The sequence below is a fragment of the Rhynchophorus ferrugineus genome, unplaced genomic scaffold, assembly GCF_030347505.1.
Source record: "Rhynchophorus ferrugineus isolate W39M unplaced genomic scaffold, kcgeb_rfMv2 rfM10, whole genome shotgun sequence".
NCBI classification, from domain to species: domain Eukaryota; kingdom Metazoa; phylum Arthropoda; class Insecta; order Coleoptera; family Curculionidae; genus Rhynchophorus; species Rhynchophorus ferrugineus.
Window position 1 is genome coordinate 8,165,180 of NW_027472589.1, and position 24,543 is coordinate 8,189,722.

Here is a 24,543-nt window from a genome sequence, read left to right on the forward strand (position 1 = left end):
ATCAAAAAAAAACACTAGATACAAGTAAGACAAAGACGGAAATATATAATAAATTACCTAACAGTAATAACAATGATAATGTAATTAAATCAAAACCAACCAATATTTACAAAAAATCAACATCAAGCTCTGGTGTTCGACGAAATATACTTCTCCAAGTCCCTATTGTGAGTTTGCAGACAGTGTTGCCTGAGTCTAGCTCGTCTGGTGTAACTCTTCGGGCAAAATTCACAAGCTATCCTTTCCTTCTCGCAATCTTTACTGACGTGTGATCGTAAGGCTGCCAAAGTGTTGTAACCCTTCATGCATTTGTCACATCTATAAACTTTAAAATAATGCAATTTAATAACTTATCGGTAGGTTGTTTTACTGGCTTCAGTTCAAAACAAAGCAACACATTAAATCACCAGCATCATTCATAAATTTAAAGACAAACGAAATAAATCAAAGATTTTTTTAATTTCACAAATCCAAAATGGGAATTTGCCGAAATCAAATAAAACATATTAAAAAAGCTATATATTAAAATAAATCTACGAAATCAACTTTTACGAATGAACAGTTGAAGCATTTAGTCTAATTTTCACTTTACCACAGATCCTCTATAAAGTCTGTGATCATTTTATATACCTGTGAATGCCTTAAAATGTTACTAAATGCTTTTCTCGTAAAAGGTAAAAGGTAGAAAGATCGATAAATTTTACAAAAATCTAGGAGAAAATCCTTGATTTTTCAAATCTCGAGATTATTTTCGTCTTCTATTTAACAGTGGACATGTATTATGTGTACACATTTACGAAGCGCAGTCGTCCCACCAAAGTTTTCTTCATAAGCAAACCTTAAATACTGTCAAACGTATAAATTATATTGTTGGCCACTCTGATGAGAAAATAAATAAAAGACAACTGACCAATACTAAATATATGTTTTCAAACAATAGGAAGAATTACCTTCTGTATGTTTTAATTGAATTACCTACCGAATTGGCCGATAAGATAACAAAAATAAACCAGCCGAATAATATCAAACATGACTTTCAAGGAATCCAAAGAAATACATTAATTTTAGTATAAATATTAACATAATTATCTTCAATTCTGATTTATTTTTGATATAGAAACGCTGTAAGTTAGCATACTTAAGAATTGTTAAATAAATACTAATAATAATACTTTGGTTTTTTAAATAAATAAACAGTTTAGAAACGAATAAAAAGCATTTAAATCGCTGGGTCAAACCTAGCAAAAGTTTAAGTTAAATGTTTACCTATCTAGATGATGTTTATGATCAAAAAGTAAAGGTAATGTCTACCGAAACGTCGACATTAAAGACATTAATGTCACTTCCGATGCTTCGGCGGGATAATATTGCTGTAGTTCAGCTAGAAGCTGAATCCCGGAAGAATGCTGCAACATATAAATACATCTAAAGATGCAAAAAAAGGATATTTACTCACACCCTTCTATAGTCACGAAACCTTAATACCTATAACATTAAATATCGCCACTATTTAGGTCAGACCGTGTGTAAAGGCTTAAAATAATAACCGAAAGTCCAATAGATAACCAAATATTTTAAAAATATGTTTATTCAAACATAAACAAAAATTCTCATCAGATATCGTACGTTATCACTTCTCTTTACAATAATTAAAAAACAGCACGAAAAAATCCGTAATGTTTAAAGTAAAATTAACGGTGACATGTGAAGAAAACTTATTCATTCAGCTCAAGCTTATGTGCTGTGCTAGTAAAAGAATATTTTTGAAGTCTACTAAAGTATCTTCAAGTAACTTTTTTACTCGCTTTTTTTGCCAAGGAGCATGAAGAATTTAAATCTCCAAACATCCAATCATGGGTCACATAGTTAATGTTCTATAAAATTGTTATGTGGTATTCGTAACTAACTTCACACGGACTGAAGTATCAAACAATGAAATAAGCTATGTTTACTATGTCACAACACATATCTTAAACTTGTTTTTCATTCGTTTTTTATGTCTCTAGAAATGTAAGAAATGCTGTTTGTGAAATGTTCTTTACCACAATATCTATACAGATGCGTCTTTAAATATCCGAGAGAGAGTGGGACACTGATTCCAAAGTGATGTCGAAGTTTCTAATTTTATTACAATTAATTTCGCAACAATCTAACAAAGCTTGTTATCTGTATCAACACGCAACTTTTGCTTAGCAAAATCCGGCTTCGCAGAGCAAAGGGACAGAAGGAAATTGTCTTGTATAACCTCGAAAATTCGACAGGTTTTATTAGACACAAGATGGTGTGGGAGATATTCGCGCCTTTTAAACATTTTCAGGCAAGTCTTGCAGGTGTACATCTTTCTGTTGGCACAGTCTCGTGATACGTGTACTTTCAGGGAATTTATCGTCCTATACCTCCTTCCGCAGCCCTTACATAAAAATTTAGGTAAACCTACAAAAAAGTTAATAATTTTAAAAATAAAGTACCATACTCTACGACGTAACGTACATCAACCGCTGAACCTACCTCAAACCGATCTCATAATAAAACACAATGAATAAAAACAAAACGGATTTAATCATTAAAAAAAACAACACAAATTCTACTAGCACTAACTATTTCCATAATAAAATTCGTAACACATAGAGTTCTTCGAGAGCTCGCAGTGTCTCTTCAGGTACGACTTCCTCGAGTAGGTCTTGTTACATACGCTGCAAGTGAACGCAGTTCGTTGGAAACAATCCTTGTATTTGTGGGATTTTAAAGCAGATATTGACACGTATTTTTTTAAACAGTTGCCGCACTGAAACGGTTTGCCTAAAAAAAAACTGCGTTCGTTAGAACATAAAGAAACATATTTTATTTGTATCGTCTATTCAAAGTTATTTTGTACATACGTCATCAAATTTTTTTACGTAGCAATGTTGCCGCATCAACTCTGAGTTTTAGTTCGGTTTGGCTTTGACGTACAACAAAATTCTAATCTAAATAAAATAATTTAACAAAAATGTTATCAAATATAATTTATTTTAACATTACAGTACATCTAAAAATTACAGTTAATTATACAGCCGCAATAGTTTATAGCTTAGAGTTATAACCTATTATTGCTTTCAAGAATTTTGCATACGTCTGGCAACCGGACTACTTTGACAGGCTCATTCGTATACGCGGTGGAACTAATCAGACAGCATTGTGTCTCTTTTTAACTAGAATAAAATGAGAAGGAAAATATTGTCTGATTCTGAAACTGATTTACAAACTGCGACAGGCAATACGTATGTACAAAAAAACTTGGAATAAACTATATAATAGTAATTTCTCATGCTTACCTTTATTCAATCTGTTATATGTAGTTATTTTTTACGAACGTTTTCAATATTTTAGAACAACTCTACAAATAATACATACGCCTTGCTCAAAAATCCTCGTTTATTGTACTTTCAACAATTACATGATTATATTGAAAAAGAAACTGTGCTAAAGATATAAAACCGGTCTAAAACTAGAAAATTTGGCACGTAATTATAGTAAAAAAATAAACTTAACCTAACACAGATTATACTACTAATTAATTATAATAATAATGACAATAAAAAACAAGAACAAAAACTATAGTACTATCATTGGATAAAAGGTAACATAAGCAACATGGCGGATCACCCAAACTCTTTGTACTAAAATAAATAATGATCAAGGCGCATCCTTAGGCTCTATAACAATATCGCCCGATGATGAAAAAACACTTACGATCTAAAGGAAATTAGATTTAAAAAAAAATAAATAAGAGTAAAAAAGCGTGGTAATGTACTCGAATCGAGAGCCTGGATGGGTCTCTGTAGTGCTTATTCTATAACGTTTCCCAAGTAAATGGCGTCTCCATTTGTCTCCTTCTCTAACGATTTCCTGCTGATTATGTTGTTCTCCTTGGTGTTGGTCTGATCTTTTAATAAATTATGTCTTCCGCGCATGTGCACGGTGAGATCGTACTTGTGTTTAAACTTCCTTGGACACAATTCGCAAGGATAACGTGGTTCCTGGCCGCATTCGAATTTTATATGACGAGTCAATGAGTGACGTAGGCGGTACGACTTTGTACATCTGTATAAGTAAATGAAGAATTAGATTGTGCAGTATTTTCTAACAGATATAAATTACAGAAAACGATATTAAGGTTTCTGTAAATAACTCTATGATCATTTCTTCAAATCATCAAAAAGTAAAGGTGAACTTGAAGAAAAGGAAATAAGGAACATCAATTGTTAAAATCATCGAATATCTTAAAATAAAATCGGATTTTAATGATGAATACAAGAAATAAACAAGACCGTAGAAGTGATGCTTCAAATATTACAATAAAAAAACTGACTCGAGGGGAAAACATAAGATAGAAACAGCAATTTTTTCCAACAATCAAGCCCAGAAAGAATCTTCCACCAAAAGCACAATATGTTTCTTCATTGTTTTTCTCACTTTTATGAGTGAATATTGAAATTTTAGTACCAAAGGATGGACTACCTATAGACCTATAGAGTCTACAGAGTCTAGCCTAGGAGTCTACCTCATAGGTGGTATGGAGAAGACTATTTCTCGTTATCGCTCAGTTTTAAAAGAATCCGGCAAAATATTGAAACGATTTCAAATAGAAAGCAATGCGTATGAGTAGTTATACCCTATCTCAACGCAAGATGTACTTTTAGTTGTGTCTGTATAATTACTACAGCACAAATACAACACGAATCATGCCACTGGCTTTAAACACAGTAAGAAATACTCAGATATGAGAGGGATACATGAAAAAGTGATTCAAAGTAGTCATGATAGGATTAGTGATTTATCTGATACGAGAGCGATGATAAAAATGTTTCCTTTTACAGATAAATCAAATGATAACAAAACCTTTAATAAAACAACTCACGGATACAATAAAAACAGCAGCAGACTATATTCCTGTAAATTTCCTATAGAATTATATTTGTTATTTTCAGTGAAATCAGCGAAAAAATTTCACCTCATAATTAGGCACTTTTTCTTCCTCGCATAGTGTGTACTACGTATTTGTAAAAATTAAAGAAATATTTCTTAGCGAAATTGTTCAGAGTTCTCACTTATTTACAATTATATGACAGAAGAAAGTTACTAGAAGGAATATTGTGGATATGTCGGCTGAAGACCGTTTCAATCAAAAACTTCCATATACAAAAAACCAATGGAAATACTTTGGAGAATGTAATAAGTCTCTCAGAATGGGGAAAAAACCAATGGAGTTATATTAGAAAAAACAGCTAGTTGAAGAAAGAAATTATTTGATTTTTAATGAAATATTCTCCGTTTCTGGCCTCTCAAGACGAATCGTTTGACACAAATGACACAAGACCCTCAAATTTCTTGTAGTCTTCAAAGTAAACCAACTTATAATGAACAACACTAGAAGTTATATGACTTTTTTCTCATAGTAGTTTCTTCATTTTTCATGATATAATTTGCACCCTAGAGCCATATGACCTAAGACTTAATGAAAAAAAGATCAAAATATTATTTAACCGGTCGACTGCTATTATAAATCTCAACCAAATACGATTGAGAAACTCCCAAACTTCAAGTATTTGAGATCGGTAATACAAAGGAAAGTGGAATGTATAAAACCGAGTAAACCGAATCAACCAAGCTGCAAGAGCTCTTACTTCTCTAAGATGGTGCGTACAGACCTGGATATTGTTACAGTCTGGCATCGATACGGGGTTTGCGGGCTTTCAAATTCTACGCTTACGGCAAATTCTACATGTTTCTCTCGAAAATGGTATTATAAAAGAAATCAGTCGTTTAAAGGGCGACAACCGGTATAGAGTTGACGAACAGAATGGGAACAGAGATGTAGACCACCTTTTTTTTATATATTTTAAAGTCTCCTTTTACCAACTATGGGTTTATCTGGACTGGGCCTCAAGTTTAACGTGGGCTCCGAACCACGGTCCTCAGCATTAAGCCTAACGACTGGCGAGTGACCAACTTTAGAAATCATCCAGAAGACATCCGGTCTTACCCTGTCTGGTTGCCGGCGTGACTGGAATCATTTTCCTTGTCGGATTTTACACTCTTGCCTAGGACAATCACAAACATAAATGTACGACCATGCCCCAGCAGGGTTCGAACCTGCGGCAGTAGGAAGACCGTCCTATCGCCTTTACCACTGCGCCACCAAGCCGGCAAACTACCTTTTGAATGAAAGATAACTCCGAAAAAAAAACATGGGCCAGAACAGAGAAAGCCATCTGCATTATGGATGATTGCTTGAATTAATATATATATATATATATATATATATATACAATAATAAATCTTCGCACTTTGAAACAAAATATGTACACCAGAAAGTCCTAAAATCAGTATCCCTTCAATTTTGAGACTAAACCAAGAAAAACTATTATAATTTCTACTGAAGAGATGTTGCGAATGCTCTTTAGTACAATTAGAATGAATATCTTCAAAGAAACTGCATTTGAACAACAGTGGCAAAACATTAAGAGTCAAATCCTGAGATATCTTAAGAAAATTAAACCTACTAATCTAAGTAAATGTTACTTGAAAATAAAGTTTAAAAAACGGTAAGAGACTTCAAAGAAAAGTTAAAAAACATACCTGGGACACATAAACAACTCGACGGGCTGATTATCCTCTTTGGCGTTCTTCATCTTTCGTTTCTTGGACTTCAATGGGGCGGCGCGGTTTTCCTTATCGGCAATATCCGAAAGATAATAAAAATGGTGGTAATCTGTATCGCGAGTGGCGAAAGAAAAGAAAACAAAAAGAAAATTAAACGATTTCGTAAAAAAATCAAATGAGGCCCCTAACTACTGTTCTCGACTCTAAAACTACCAAAAATATATAGTTCACAACACTTGTTTATATTTCCGCAAAAAGACTAACGTCGACACCTAAAACATACAACTATCAGATCAATAATATAACTAAGAACTACAGCAAACTTTGACATCACTACGGGGAAAATAAAACCAGGGTGTTAGTCAAGAACATTTATTATAAGTAGCTGTGGAAATAAAATGGGGTTCCACTGAAAAAAAAAACTATTTGTTTTATTTGTCCAAGTGTTAGTTAACCGTGTTTACATAGACAACGTATTTTTCGGTTTGTAATGCTTGCTAGCAATGTGTTGTTCAAGCTCTTTCAAGCTGTAGTTAGTATAACTGCAGTTAATACACCCGTATTTACTCTTCTTCTTGTTTCCTTTGCAGAGAGTTTGGTGTTTGGTGAATATTTCTCGATCGAAAAGAATGCCGCATGAAGAACAACGAATTTGGTCTTTGAGCTCGCCGAACTCGCTCAAATCACTAAAATAAAATGCCCGTTATTCTAGTCCCATGGCCCACCGTATGGAAATTGAACCAAATAAGTTCATTAACACAATATTGTCTATTCAATACCTCAACAATCATGAATATTTGTTATTTATTTCAATCATAGATAAATATAAAGAAGTTTTTGGTTACTAATGTTTTCAATTAGGACCAAAACATGCGCTTGTGACAACAAAATAATGAGTTTTGCATGCCAATTCTAAATTTCAAAGTATATTAAATTCAACGTTCACCATTGTGATAAAACCACTATAAAAGTTCGTAACAGATTATTTATTCACCCCAACATCAAGACAACATGAATATTGCGTGACGAGATCCAGAAAAATTACAATGTTTTAGGGTTACATATTTACCTTTAATATTATTAATGGATAATTTTTTTACTACAAAAATCTAATAGGTTTTTCTAAATAAATAAAGTAAATAATAGACAAGCATAGTTTTAGTGACTTACACAGAAAACATTAGTGCACGTAATAAAAAAATAGATCTAATATTTATGTTTTAATTATTATTTGTATTAAAAATGAATTTCAAAAAAATTTATGATCATAGTTGAAGTGTTTCTTTAAGACAACGTTCAAAAGAACGACATCATGTGTCGCTGGTTCAATACACATACGGCAGGACTCACCGACTGATAATATAAGACTTCCCAGTTAACGCTGAGACTGGGAAGACCAAAACTAAAAATTTACCTGTAGCATTTCGGCACCTTCTCCTTTTTCGGAGTCACGTCGTCCGCTTTCATGTTCAAGAACCTGTTGCGCCGCTCCTGACTGAAAACCCCATAACCTTCCTTCACGATGATAATCCTCTGATCGTCCTTCAGCTCAGTTAGGTCGTCGTCATTCCCGTTACTCTCCTTATCTATGTCCATGTGATCGTCGGGTACCACCACCAACTCGTGGAAAGTCTCCACGGAGCATTTATCGTCACCTTTAGTCAACACCGAAGACAAAGAGTCGGAACTCTCGCAAGCTTCCTGTTTGATGACGTCATGATCTCCGGAAATACTGAATATCTTTTCCGCGGTGGTACCACCCCGGCCTCTCAACATGACCGGCTCCTGTTTACTATCAATATGGAGGTTTTTATCGGCTACATTCAGCGTGACCATACCCATGGATTTCTGAAGGGGGAAACCAAAACCCAACTCTTTCTTGATCCTCGGAACGATATCGTCGTTTTTCAAGTCCTCCACCCGCAGGATCTTTATCAGCGGTTTCCTGGTGTCGATCGTCACTACAATAAACGGTACTATTAGTAAACAATACGGAAACCGTCACGGATATCTTTGTTAGAGAGAAAATAAAAAGATATCGCAGAGAGGAAATGAAAAACGACCTTGACGTAACAATATCAAATTATATTGCTGGTGTTAAATACAAAAAAAATAAACATTACATGGAAGGTTCTACAAAAAGAACTGCAATTTAGAATATAATGTCATATCCTATCATCAGTACATAGATACTCTTTCCTACTAAGTTAAGGGGGAATTCAAGTTTAGAATATTTAAATAATCGATTTTCTCAAAGCCTAACCCTTTAGGAATACGGCCTTAAGAGGATTTTTCGGTATTTAATTAGTATTAATTATAACTCGCCATTAAAAAACGAGGCTTTAGACGCGTGTTCTCAAAATTACTAAACCTAAAATGCTTCCAGACTACCTCCTTAAATAAAAAATAAATACGTTTGAAATTGAACTACCAAGGTACTCCACAACGAATATTAATCGATTAGCACAAAAATATCATGTTATATCACTCAGAGCTATCCATATAGTACGTAATATATTCGAATAATTAGTAATAATAATATATATATATATATATATATATATATATATATATATATATATATATATATATATATATATATATATATATATATATATATATATATATAACTTTTGCAGTTCTTTAAGTATTATAATCTCGAATCAGACCAATCTCCAATCTATCACAAGTTGTTATAAATAATATATTATTAATCTAACACTATATAGGAGAATTCCTAATGTTTTAGGATTAAGATAGATACATAGAGAGACGGATGTGATCTCAGTTAATAATGGTTGAAAGGGAAGGCTCCCTTCATGGTCTGGAGGCCGGCAACGCCCTCTGAAAGCAACCTTTTGAACGTTTCGGTGTCTTGATCGTGTCGTCGATGAATGTGGGTCTTAAGATGGCTCTTTTGATATGCGGCATATTGACAGTAAGGACAGCTGAACGATCGTACTCTGTTACATTCGTATTTTTGATGTCGGCACAAGTTGGGTTGATGTTTGAAGCCCTTTCCGCACTTGCATTTAAAATATTTACTATCTAGAAAGGTAAAAGTTATTATTATTCCGGAACAAAGAGTCAGAGGAGTGGTGCAGTCTCAAAAAAAAACACATATTTGCACATTAATTCACCAGATTATATACACCATCATCATTGTTATTGCGAAAAAGGGATTTTAGATTCTTCACAATTTTCGAATGAGTATAACAGTTTTAATAAACAGAATTAATGTTTTGAGTGGAATTTTATGCTGCCCCTGGCTAAAGCAATAAAAGGAATCATTCAACTTTAAGGGTCGCAAATCGGGAATGAATTTTAAAATACTGATCACTAAAACCGGGATTTTCGATATTCTTAATTTAATAATTTAAATTTAAACGATAAGCTGTGAGAAAAGGTTGCGCTTTATTTTTGGCATTTTACTTAGTATAATTGAGATACTCGCTCGAAATATATTGCTGAAGTCCAATAAACACTTTTAGGGACTTATGATGACGCTCCGTCATATCCCAATTGTTGAAAAGAAATTGGATACTTATTGCTGAACGACTATTACGACTTACTATGTATTGACAAAGTTGTTGAACGAAAACCTAGCTCAAGTTATTAAAGAACTTTCAGACAGTTTTGTAATTGAAGAATCAATAGTTTCCAGATAATCGGATGCGATCAGATCACCGATGGGGGAGATCCAAAAAGAGAGACAATGACACTAACTGGCTGAAAAGGTCATTTCGGACCATTCCAACGTCGAGGTTTCATTATTTGTCAGACAAAAAAAAGAGTTTTATGTTGCGTATTGTATCTAGCGATAAAAAGTCATCCCATATGCAAAAACTCATGTATTAGCCTAGTAGAACCATTCACATCGAAGAGACCAGCAAGGTGTAGTATGTTACGAGTGGCTAAATCCGAATGAAAGTGTTATTGCAAATATTTACCGATGTCAATTAAACAAAAAGACCAACAACAAGGCAACACCCGTCCTACAAAAACTTAAGAAGTATTTTTACAACTCAATTTACATTCCAAAGAGAATGGCAAGACTTTAGATAAGTTGTTTTATGCGTACTAATTGGCTCGCTCAAACAAAAGTTAACAGATACAATGGTCGTAATAAAAAATATCTTAAAACGTAGCGACTCCCTGGAGGTCTAAAGCGTTAATATGAAAAATACTATATTATTTTGATTGAAAAACTATTTTTACCCCTCTATCTGAAATTAAGTCTCAGAATTTATTTTAATACCGAAAATACCGGTTGAGAAAAAATGATTCGATATTGCAACCCCTATCCAAAACATCAGAGTTCTCATAATGAAAATGATAAAAATGAATCTTGAAAAAATACAAACTGGTGAAAAACGCATAATATATTAATAATTTCGGTACAATACATAATATATGACAATTTTTTTATTTGACGTTCTTACTATAAAAATCTCATACTGTTAAGAGACAGGAATGTAGTAACTTTTATTTGAATTCAGCTATAAAATTGTATGTCTGTCATGTTAATTGTATATACTTCCTTCATACTATAACTGAAAATATAGATATACAAAAATCATATTTTGATACATGTGGAAGGAAAAACGTTCCAAAAATAAAATTCTGTACTATATATAATATTGACAGGGGAAAATATACTAAAAAACGCCGCATTCTCCTATTTACACTATTTCTCCACAACAACCTACACACTACTACTCAGGATGTTATTGCAAAGTATTAAAAAGTAATCGATTATGTTTGTTGACTATATGTCTCTTCAACGTACATTTTTGTTTCGAGCTGTACTGGCAATACGTACAAAAAAACGACCGTTCTTTTCCGCATTCATATTTAACATGACGTCGTAAATTGGCTCGGTTCGAATAGCTCTTCCAGCAACGGTCACACTGATACGCTTTATCTAAAAGACAAAATTTTATTTAAAATAAAATAACAGAGAAAACACAAACAAATAACTTACGCCTAAAAGCATACCGATTTTAATCATTAATACTCGATCGATCAGGCATTTATCTTAATATTCAATAACGATTTCGGGTTTTTCTGTTTTAAATTCGCCATTATTCGTAAATTCACGCAAGAAATATTGGGTTCGAACGAACATTTTCATAAATATTCCTTTCCCAAAAGTATTCCTACACCATCTGATATATTTGTAACCATATTAATTCAATGGGCTTTACTTTTCATTACAGGTTAGTTTGCTAACGTGTAAATCAAAATGATACCTTAATAGTTACAAAAAAAGTTCTATCGCTGAATTAAGAAAAAATTAGAAAATTCTGGTGTTCAATATATACATGTTTATCAAAAAGGCTTTTTCCGCGGCTTGCAATCAAAAATAAATATCAAAAGGCGGTGTGTTAGTCACAATAAAGTCGAAAAACAACACAAAATATCGATCAAATTTCATTAAGCAGAACAAAAAACACAATAAAGTACCAAACTATAATAAGAAAAATCAAAAGAAAGACGAAAACAACATTCTTGATTTCTATTTTTTAGAGTCTCAGACTTTTCATCAATTAGATTTTACCACTATAGGACCTAAGAAGAACAAGCCATGCAGCTAGATTTTACACTCTTGTCTCATGAATAATCACAATAAATACAACCAAAATCACAAAAAATTAAAATGGAGATTAAAAGAAGAAATCAAATCAAGACAACAGAACTCCTAACTGCAGGGGATATACTGTCGCGAGAGTCGCAGGTTCGAATCCTGCCGAGATATCACCGTAAATTTATATCTGTGACTGTTTCTGTGTTCGTCCATACGGCAAGAGTATAAAATCCAACAAGGAAAGTCCTCAGGCTAGTTGGTAAAAAAGGTACTCTAACATATAAAAATATAAATTTTAGATAAAATTCAAAAAAAGATATCCTAACTATAATAAAGGAACAAACGAAAAAAGGAAAATAAATTTATTGTCAATAGTCACTGTATCAAAAATAAAAAATATAAACTGACATATTAGTAAAAAAATCTATTTCGATTGCAAATACTTTTATCTATAGAAATTCTCAAAGTTCAAGTAACAGTTCTTGTGCATTTTACCAAAATGTCTCTTCAACGTGTACCTAAAATGACACGAATAACCACACATGGGACACAGGTACGATGGTTCCTTCTGGCACTCCAATTTCTCATGGCGATACAAGGAAGGATAGTGCATAAATTTCTTATCGCAAGTTTTACAGCAAAATTTACCTAAAAACAAATAATAAACTTTAATAAAATTTCGCCTGCGTATGTACAAATATAAGACATTTTAACAATTGCTTCAAGTAAAATAAAAAATAAAACAACAAACAAGAACGATATAATGATAACGTATATTTTGATAAAAATAAATAAGGACATGTTCCCCTTAATCTAATAAATGTAACAATTAAAAATATGTTCGTCATATTGTTTAATCCTCGGGGAGTATTTCATTCTATCACCATTGCTTGGATTCCTACATATATTTAAAAGTAGAAAAGTATTTTTTTTATTCGAAACTAGATAATGGTCTGATAAAATAAAATATCTAATGAAAAGTTACGGTCTTACGAACCCGATTAGAAAGAAAAAGTCAAAAGGGCAATATCGTATGTTTTACCAGTATGTGCCTTTGTAGGTGGGTTTTTTGGTAAAATGCGGACGGACACAGTTCGCAGAAGAACGATTTCTTCTTCTCGCATTCGTATTTCTGGTGGCGCCACAGACTATTCGAATGCACGTAGATTTTCCCGCAGGTCTTGCAAATGTTCTTCCTTTGGAAATACACTAAAATTACAAACGGTTACACATCTACACGCACCCAATATTATATAATGGAAACACACACACACACATTTAATAGTAGCCCATATAAAAAAAATCGACCTCCAAGCATGTATAAGTCACACATTTCATCATCCCACATATTTATCAAAGTATTATATTAAAAGAGAAAAAAAAGGAAATATTATAAATTCATTCTATTTTAATATGAAGACACTGCAAAATATTCCTAAAAATAATAAAAAAAGATACAAACATGGTTAGGCTAACAAGTTTCTATCAAGACACAGATCTCCCAACGTGTAACGAGTTTCATTATTGAACACTTCTTCCAACTTTTCTCGTGATCAGGACTAGATAGCTTCATCTCATCGATCTGAGATTCGTTGTGCACAGATTGTATTGTATCGAACTGACCAACAATAAAAGTAATAAACTATTATATGTGTGATTCTCTACTTTAAACTTTCTATATCCGCGCACATTTTCTGATCAGTACATACCATGACAACATGTGATGCAGCAGTACTGTGTTTTGCGGTTATTTGTTAAAGAGCAATAACCACAGTGATGATTTTGTTGTTCATCGATAATGTCTTAACCACCTGAACTTATTCTGATATGATACATAATCTGCAAAATGGTGAAATAATCAAAACATAAATACATATCAGATAACTTAATAAATATAAGAATTGTATACTTACGCAGAAAGTTACACCTTTCCCAACGTTCGTCAAGAACGATCAATTAAGCTGGCGGTAAATCGAGAAGCAACTGGCAGAGAAGCCTATCTCTCAATATTTGCTAGAAAATAATTCATTCATCACTCTCACCGACCGACTGGCCCGAAGTGCGACACATCAAGAAGTAACTAGCAAAACATTTGTTGGAAAAGAAATCGATCTACTGGACTAACGCTCGAATATAAAAAGATTAAATCAAGCACTGAAAGTTACGATGTATATCTCCTGTGGTATCTCCGCTTCTACTTTCATCAACAAATCTGACTAGCTAAATTCGCATCAACATGGTACCAGAATAGGTACTCCATACTGGCCACGCGCATGACACTACGTAAATGTTAGAAAATTTAGGAGGTATCTGAAAAAAAAGACACATTTCTTAAAGTATCTTTATTTCTACCTTACCCTGAAAAAAGCACATTCATTTTTAATGTATATATAATATATATTTATATAATAATCAACAATTGATTGTCACTATATTATTTTTATGGACACGTTATAGGATCAGGAACTATTTAACGGTAAAAAAAACTATTTCAATAACTTCAGTGGAATGGAGAGGTGGTAGTTGGGGGGGAGAACTGAGAGAGAACAATCACAAACGCGGCGGAGTAATTGATATTGTGGATTCGGTAAAACGGCGTATTGTATCCCTACACCCTAAATTTCTATTGTCTTTTATTCCAGTAACGTTCGGCCATTACTAAACAACTAATTTCCGTTGAGCATTTATATCAGATCGAAGCGCGGTTCAATAACATTATCTAAATCACTAGGTTAAGAGTCTCGTCGACTTTTGCTTCATCTTCCCCTATTCGACGGTCAGGGCGCTTGAGGCAAAAAACGATTCGCACGCCAGCAAAGCATTACAACAACTGCTAAAAAAGCCACTTATTCTTAAATAAAATAAAAACTACACCATAACTAAATAATAGGAAAAATGCAGCACGAGAAAATCCGGTCTGGTGATGTCTTTCTGGTTACAAGGGGGTAACTAAAACCTATGGAGATGGTGATAACAATAAGAAGCATTTTACACGTATAATAATTAAAAAAAGACCTTAACTTAATAGTTTACGTTGATCACATATCGGTTAGTTTCTTTTTTCTAAATATTTTCAAAAAATATATAGGAACAGATTTCTTTTTTCACTACATATACAATTAATATATTATTATCAAAAAGGGTGACGTTAGATTAATAAAAAAAACGACAATATCACATTCTGGTTTTCCATTTTCTCGGTATTTTACACACTAGCCATTGCAGTAATAGTAGCCAGAATGTCTCCGTACTTTGTGAAACACCCTGTACTTTACGATATATTATTATTACTATTATTATTAATTTAAAAAATATATATAAAAAAGGATATGTAATTGTAATATTATTATAAGATGTATATGATTGAGGTAATACCATTCGTATTGGCAGTATAAGAAGAATTGGTCCCTTGAGATGTAGCAGTCCTTAGGAGAAAGAGTTTGTGAAGAATGAAGACAGTCGCGGTAAAAAAAAGAGAAAGGAAGTTACTCTTGTCTAAATAATCCGAAATTGTTTAAGGCACTTGGGAATGTACAGCTACGAATATCACATATATTTTTTCACAAAGTTTTACCGACTGTAAGCCCTATGAGGAATAATCGAAGGTCGTAGAACTGAAGAAATGAGCGAAAGCCGAGTTGTTTGATACATAATACTTACGAACTAGAATAATAACTATACAAGAAAAAAACAAAAAGAAAAAACGTTTTGTCTAGAGGGTATTGACGGTTGAGTCTTCGTCGACTTTCATTTCGGTAGTTACGTTCTTGATCATGGAATAATCCCTCATGCCGTCGTACTCCTGAGATCCATCTTTGGAATCGCCGCCATCAGCGTCCATTTTCAGCTCGCGCTTCACCACGCTGTAATCGATCTCTCGGTGCATTCTCTCCATGTGTCGGGCCATGTGCATCTTCTGCTTCGCCTTGTAAACGCAATAGGGGCATTGGAACTGAGGCTCCTTTCCGCATTCCCATTTCTGGTGGTTCCTCAGCGAACTTTTCAGTTTGTAGGTCCGGCCGCAGTCGCCGCAAACGAAGCCACCGCTATCCGCCGAAGATGGAGATTGTCTAAAAAGTAACCACATTGAAGTTCCAGAGGAAGAAGAAAGTCCAGGAAAATAACAACTGCGGTTTTCTGTTGATATTTCACAACCATCAGGCCTATGAATTAATTTAAAAGGATTTATAACAAATGATGTTACTGTGATGGGAACCAACGTCATGTTGAAGCCTCATTTTTCAGTATGCGTCAAAAATGTTTGCAATGCTTTGAAAATGTATGAATTTGTACCGAATAAACTGAAATTGTCGCTTTATATTACTTAATATTGAAGATAAAAACATCTGAAGGACATCGAATGATGTGTGAGGATCATGGTAACAATGCTTCATCAATTTCAATATGCGAATACTGGTTTCGGCGTTTTAAAACTGGAGATATTAACACTGAAAGACAAAAAGCTTCAACAGGGTGGTTGATCAATGAGCAAAGACACAACAATATTATTCTCCAGCATGAAAACGTTCGATCATATATTGAAATGATCGGTGCAAAAATATTTTGAAATATTAAAATATGAAATACTACCCTACCCACGGTATTCTCCATAGCCCACTCCGTTTAATTACTACTTGTTCCGATATATGAGTCGTGACCTGTCTGAGCACCGCTTCACTTCTTATGAAGATACCAAAAAAATTGGTAGATTCTCGGATAACCTCGAAAGACACTTTTAACAAAATACATTGCACTGATTTTTCAGAATAAACTTTCAAATTTTATCAAAATTCAAATGTAAAAAAATCCTTTAAAAACAATTTATAGGCATAATACTACAAATCATGATATTTCGGGTAAAATTACAACAATGTTTATTTAAGATATCGTTAAATTACTAATTTGATCAATAAGTTCGCTGAAAAGGTGATTTATTTACCTGTCGATTCACTCTTTGTTTACCAGCCATTTAAAGTTATTGTCAGCACTTTTTAACCATAAAAAAAACATGTTGATTTTTTTGGTGCGTGGTGCAGTGACAAAAGTATTTGCAAGAAAAACTTTAAAACAGTTTCAACACAGTTCAGTATTTCGGTTATACGGGGACTTAACACCGGCCGGGGCTACCTTAAGGGGATATTCTAACACTTAAAGTTGGGAAAAAATTAATTTTCTTCCTATGTTCAATGTGAAAAAGGCAAACAACATTCTATGGACAAATTACGACAGTTCGAAAAAAACGACCTTTTGTTTAAAAATAGTACAAATCCAAATTTTATTATGGTTTGACACAATAAAGGTATACATAGAAATTATCGCAACAAATCTTAAGTAAATCGGCCGGCATGAGATAATCTTAAACGTCTCGAAAAAAGTAGTACCATACCTTCGAGAAATAAAATCAGTTATACCTCCAAAAATAATTCAAATTTTTAAAAAAGCTCTTAAAGACAGATTCTTAAGGGGTTAAGATTTAAAAATACGATTTTCATTTCAGATTTATAGGCTAGAATAGTCCCTTTAATTCATTTAGAGATTTAAATATTGAAGACAATATATTAAGTTAATAAATTGTGAAAAATGGTGCGCCCTCTATAAAAAGTTGCATATAATAATATCAACTTTAAGGAGTTCCATTGGGAGGGCTTTGTCCGCCTGAATCCGCAACTACTTTTAAGGCTACGGAAATTCCGAAATGTTAAATATCTTAGAAGCTGCCTTTGGTACATAACACAATAAGCAACATATGCAATGAAATTTTCAATTTCAAAATATCTGTGTAAATTTGGTACCGTGTTGGATAACAATGGATTCACGCTTTAATCATTGACTTCGGCCTGAATCTGAATCAAAAGAAAAAGGTTGCACATGTCACCGGAATTATATACGTAGATTATCTCCAAATTGATAAAAAAAAACTCAACATCTCTCTCTCTGTCCAGTCATCCAGCTTAGTTGACAAACTTAGCATTCTCTGAATTTAGGTGGGATTTAGGCAATTTTCAACAATTGGGGAAATATTGAAATACATTAAAATGTGTTAAATTATACTGAAAAATAAAGACATTTTTACAAAGATTGATATTTGTTTTTTCAGGAACATATTGAAGGACTTAGTAATTCAACACTATACAGAAAGCAGATTAAAACCGCAGTGTTATTTCCTAGACCTATCAACAATTAGTTTTGTTGATACGGCATACGGCAAACATCGACAACCAAACCAAAATGGGATGGATGTTTACTTAATATGTTTGTTTAATAACTGCAAAAGTCCTCTCCCCAACTAACCTGATAATTTTTTGTTTAGGCGTAAGACTTAAATCTAAAGATGCAGAAGGCGTCACGCCGACACTTTGAAAAATGCTCTTTTTCAGATTGTCCCTCATCAACATCATCGGCAAAACCAAACTAGAAGGCCACTGTTCCCACGGACGACTAACTCTTAAATCGTGAGCTAAAAAATGACAAAACTTTAGTAAATCGCGCCGGAAAGAAAATAACGCGATACTTAAAAAAATATGCATATATATACACGATACTGATGCAAAGTATATGGAATTGGTTTATATATATATACTCAAAAAAAAACTACAGTAATATAATACAATTAAATAAAACAAAAACCATAAACTACTTAAAATGTATGTAAAAAAAACACCAATAATAAATAACAGTAAATAAAAGAATGTACAAATAATAGACTGATATAATTTTATAATAAAAGTTACATGTCGTACCTCAAAACATCATCATGTTACAGAGATCTGATATTGTTTGGTGTATAAATTTCTTTGTAGTTGTATCATTTTTGTTACTGCATAAGCATCAATATATAAACTTTGGAATCTAAAATGACCAATATAGATACAGGGGACGTGTGATTTGACAAACTATCAAGTCGGTACACAATTTGATTTGCGTATTTACATAGAACTTGAAACGTTACCAAAATGGAAATAAATTGAATATCGAGCAATGACAACTGTTTCTGAAAATAAAAAGCTGCTCAGAAAATTTATGGGGAATGTTAATTCTACTACTTAAAATACTGATCAGCTGTACTCAAACATAACTATTCCTTCAAAATCTTTGCAACTCATTTAAACTAGCAGGATATTTCAGCTATTCATTTTGATATTTCAATCTGATAAAGTACTACGACCATGCTGTTAAAGAATATGGTATTCCATGAACATAGTATGGTAAGCGTTCAAACGAATTTTGAACATTAAACTCCCTAATATCGGCCAAATGAAGCATTATAATCATGGTCTTAACGAAAAATAAAACACAAAAACTAAAGATGATAAAGTATGTTTTAGATATTCAAATAAAACCAGGTAGTTATCCAGTAACATCAATCCTGATCCCCCCATATTCACTAGTTCTAGCACCAAGCGATTATTTCTCATTTAGAAAAAAAAATAGGCTCAACAGAAAAAAATTCAGACTAGCAATAGTTGGCTCTGCTTTTATTTGGGAGGTGATTAAAGTGAAATCCCGAAATTAAAAAGTCTTTAATAATATGTTTTTGGATATAAAAATCCAAACCAGGTAGTTATCATACAACCCTTGTATCATCCTTCAGCCTTGATCGCCAGACATTTGATCAATAATTACTCAATATTACTAAAATATATTCAAGGATGAGAAAGACGTCACTATGTTCAACATACTGTATATATGTGTCATCAAATGTGAACAAGTAAATTTAAAGAAATGAGACAATTAAACAAACTATAATATTAAAATATAAAAACAAAAACAAACTCGTGAAAAAATGGGATGCGTCATGGATTATCGTATCACGGTTTTAAATTAAATTATCTTGTTAAAGAACAGTTTGGCCAATTCCGGATGATGACGCAGCACGTGGACCTCCAGATGCGCTTTGCGTTTCATTTTATCATAACAGTACGGACAACAAAATTGTCGGGTGTTCCCGCATTCGTATCTCTGATGCCGAATCAGATTGTTCCTCCGGTTGTAGCGCCTGCCACATTCCGGACAGGCAAATTTCCTATCGTAAGTCGCCTGGACGTAGCGATCCTGATGGCCTTCGAGGGCATCCGGACTATCCGAATCGAAATTTTTGGCCGTACAATCGAATATACCTAAAATATTACTTCCATTAATATCGATTAAAATTAACGTATCATATATTAAAATTAACATACCAAAATGAAATTTGTTACAATAAATAACTCCGAAAATTTTTAAGGATTGACAGCAGTACTAGAAGTGATTACCATTATTCCTTCTATAAAAAGAATACCTGTAATTACCATTCACATCATTAATTTCAAGAACTAACTACTGTAAATGTATTGTAAGTTTAGACGTGGTAAAATGTGCACCGAAGACGGTGAATGCAATGGACGCCCAAAAGTGGTTGTTAAGAAGTGGTCGCCAAAACTGAACGCTTATTTTGAAGTAAAGGACAAATCGCACTACAAAAAATTGAAAAATTGGAGGGTCGCTGTAATCAGTGTATCACCCTTGAAGGGAATTATGTTGAATAAAAAACAAATAATTTTACCAAAAAAATATTGTTTTACTGTGGTAGACTGGGGACTTTTCATATATATATATATATATATATATATATATATATATATATATATATATATATATATATATATATATATATATATATATATATAACATGGTAAACACCATGTAGTATATAGTGCATCTCTTGGTGCATATGGGCAGCACTGTTTCGTCAATTTACATGCAAAACCCTGTAGGTTATATCTCTGAATGAGATATGAGATATTTTTTTACGTTTCACAAGCGACAGTGTACCTAAAACATGACAAAACATCAAGGTAAAGGAAGAATTAGTGGCCGATATCCAAAGTTATCTAACAGAGAGCGACAAACATTAAAAAGCATCGTTGTCAGACAACATAGAACTACCGGCTGAGCTGCGAAAGAAGTGGTGCAACAATCATAAAACCTAAACACTTAATGATTGGAAGAATGGCTAGGTTTATATATGGTCGAGCATGAGAGAGGTTCCTTTATGATTTGGGCAGAAATGTTCTTGTATTCAGCTGGTCCTTTCATCCACATCACTGGCCCGATTACTGCGATTTAATGTATCGATACCCTCAACGATGAAATTCTTACTATCGCTAGTATGTTTCTGCCAAACCCTGCCATATTCGAAGATGATACTACATTTATGAGTGAATATAATCAAATATCTTCCAAAAATTAGTCCTCAACATAACTGTTATGGAGAATTTTAGTGCTGATAGTGGATGTGGATACAATGGGCGGTTGGAACTATTCAGATACTCCATGAATCTATTCCTCGAAGAACCGCAACTACTTTATAAGCAAATGGTGTGAATCAACACATTAATAAGTAAATAATATTTATACGTCAGGTATTCATCTTATTTTATCACCATCCCTTATACATTAAGACAATAATTATTTGATATTTTTTTCTTTTAAATTAAAATGAACAATTGTTACTGGACAACTATTTTATTTAACCAACATTAAACTAACCTAATTAAACAAAACAATATATATCCTAGAAAAAAAAGCGATAATGTTAATATAAATCCTAAATATCAAATGAAAAACTATCCATATCTTATTATAGAGTGTCATACTAATTATTAAAGTAAATTAACAAATAGTCTGCCGTTTTTTAAACAGTTCCAATACAAGATCTAGAACCATTTGTCGTCCAAGAGCTCGTCAGCGTTTCGCTTATACGGACGGGGCTTTTTAACTTGGTCCTTGGAATTCTCAAAGTACTCCATAGCGGCTAGTACTCCGCTATCCTGTCGTTTTCCGCTGGGCGGATCCTGGTTTTCATATTGGGAATCGATCGTTTTTTGTCCGTTATCCGGTTCTTTATGAGCGGGAACCAAGACATTACTAGATATGATATTAACCGAGGTATTTCGCCTTTTGAAAGTGCCGGGAAACTTTTTCCCACCATCTTCCGGGGGTGGTACGTTCTCCCGACGACTGAAATCCGGTTTGTTCGTGTATCCCCTACGCGAGAAGAGCTCCCCGGAAGTGTCGGTGGGTTTCGGCTCACGCCTAGAGAAGAGCTCGTTGGTTTTCTTCGGCTGGCCGTCCACATCCATGTCAGTCGTTTCCCCATGAACGAATTTTAAATGATCCTTTAGCCGTTTCGGATTACCGGTTTGGAACGAGCATTTATGACATTTTCTCTGGGCGTCTTGAACGTTACTAGCACCGCCCGGGTACAACTGGGTGCTGGATATTTTCGGAGGTTCGGGTGCCGTTTCCTCATCCTCCTCCTCCTCCAGCTGAGAATTTCCCGAGATGTTGGGAGCTTCGGGACATATATTCTCGAGCTCGCTATCCGTGTATTTATTGTTTCCGTATGATGTCGCGTCATAGTACGACTGTTTGTAGTCGTACTGGTAATGATTCCCAACGTCTTTTGTTGACGTTATTGCATAGGACGCGATGTCATATTTACTTAATTCCTCGTCGTAATCCTCCCTGGTGTCGTCTAGAACATCGTCGTCCTGATGATGATATCTACCGGACGCTTCGCCGGTCATCTGTTTATATTTAGATTCCTTCCCTAGCTGCTGCGTCTTGTACTTGCTGTACTCGTCCAGCTCGAACATGTTCTTTGGAACGTAGGGCGATACATTCGACTCCTTCACGGACACGTCCTGACCGACCGATTTATTGGATATTAGCGGCGGTTCTGGACATATATCCACCGGAGTCCAGTTGGGATTCTCCTCCTTCGATATAGTAGGAGGCAGGGGACAGTCATTCGTGTCGATAGCGGGCGACGCGAGAGCAGCGCGAACCTCCTCGAAGAAAACCCTCTTCTGAGGAGCTCTGTGCTGGTTGTTCCTCTTCGGCCTCCTGGTAAATATGCACGAAAGACTGTCGGTGAGCAAACCGGCCTTTTTCTGGTTGCAGTCGCGGGAACCGCTGTACGGACGATCCTCGTATTTGTGTGAAGGTACTGATCCAAAGTCGGACACCTTAGTTGACTTGGCATCGGGTATTTTACTAGAATACGATGATTTCCGTTCGGTTTCCGTCTGGTGGCAGGTAAAGTACCCAGAGCTTAGGGTAGAACGTCGCTCAAAGTCCTTCTGCGATCGGACTTGGAACGTTTTGGTTTTTCCACCTAAAATAATGTTAAGTAGATTAGTCTCAATATCAAACATCAACTACAGAAATAGAAATAAATGAGGGATGACACAAAACATTATTATCATTATTATTATTATTATTAGTCTGCATCAGAAAAATTTGATACAGGAACAAATGAAACAAGACAAATATAAACATATTTTATTGGAAATCAGACATCAACAAAAAAAAACTAAACAGAGGGGTTCAGGAATTAGTTTTATAAAAAATCGGTAATTCCTGCCGCTTCAGAAGCTTATCGTGCTTGACCTTCAGATGTCTCTGTAAATTGTGGGCGTATTTACACGAATAAGCGCAATACGTACAAAAGAAGGATTTACCTTTACCACAGGTAAATTTACGGTGATTGTACAACGAACCCGAGTGTAAAAATTCTTTGTCACATGTGGTACATTTGTATTTCTTGCAAGAACCTGAAATATATTTTCTATGTATCATATATCACTATGTATAATAAAACATACATATAAAAATCAGAAAACTGTACTGGTTAGTCGGAAGCTTATCAGACTATTGTACAGTCTATTTGGATTTACGCTGTTCAAGAGCATCAAAACAAAGTTCTGTTAATTGTCACTGCTTATTACTAAGTAACCAACTAAGAACTACAAGATAACCTCTATATCAGACGGATTAATGAAGTTATCCAAGAAAATTTAAATAAAAAAAGAATACAGTTACTGGACAACACGCAGGAAATGAAAAGTTTGGAGTGAACCAAACTGCCCAGCATACATAGTGTATGAATGTTACTCTTAATTTAAGTAATCTAATTTAATTTTAATTTGGAAGTACGTACTTATCCCACACTCCATTAGTGTATGTTATTTATTGTAGAGTGCTTCGTGCGATGACGTTGTTTCTCAACATGTTATACTTTAAATGTCCAGTACCCACGTTCATTTGCTCCCATGATAATTCAGTGTACTTTTATAACTATAAATTTGGCCACACGTCGAACACATAAAAACCTAAATACCAATATAATTTAAACGGAAAAGGGTCAATTGAACATCATAATTATAATCAATATTTGTATTTCTTGCAAGAATGTGAAATAGATTTTCTATGAATCATATATCACTATGTATAATAAGAAAAACTAGGTATATGTATATAAAACATAC

The 24,543-nt window shown here is 33.9% G+C and overlaps 2 protein-coding genes across 6 annotated transcripts in view; both read right to left on the minus strand.

Moving 5' to 3' along the window:
- Positions 1-24,543, minus strand: part of Lola (longitudinals lacking) — an 82,893-nt gene that overhangs the window by 26,441 nt on the left and 31,909 nt on the right. For 2 of the 5 annotated variants that reach the window (XM_076415960.1, XM_076415961.1), the window contains exon 6: positions 21,718-23,390. The exons of 2 other annotated variants lie outside the window; for them this stretch is intronic. In XM_076415960.1, the coding sequence (XP_076272075.1) occupies positions 21,928-23,390 (1,463 nt within the window). In that variant the 3' untranslated portion in view covers positions 21,718-21,927. Of the gene's footprint in view, positions 1-7,003; positions 7,332-8,059; positions 8,607-21,717; positions 23,391-24,543 lie in introns of those variants that run through there. One more of the 5 variants, XM_076415965.1, reaches the window with a different exon arrangement.
- On the minus strand, positions 14,560-19,051 carry LOC143203721 (longitudinals lacking protein). The gene is made up of 3 exons (XM_076415981.1): positions 18,973-19,051; positions 18,524-18,689; positions 14,560-16,302 (listed from the first exon to the last, which is right to left on the minus strand). Exons 2-3 carry the CDS (start codon positions 18,628-18,630, stop codon positions 15,945-15,947), a joined length of 465 nt encoding a protein of 154 aa, XP_076272096.1. The 5' UTR covers positions 18,631-18,689; positions 18,973-19,051; the 3' UTR covers positions 14,560-15,944.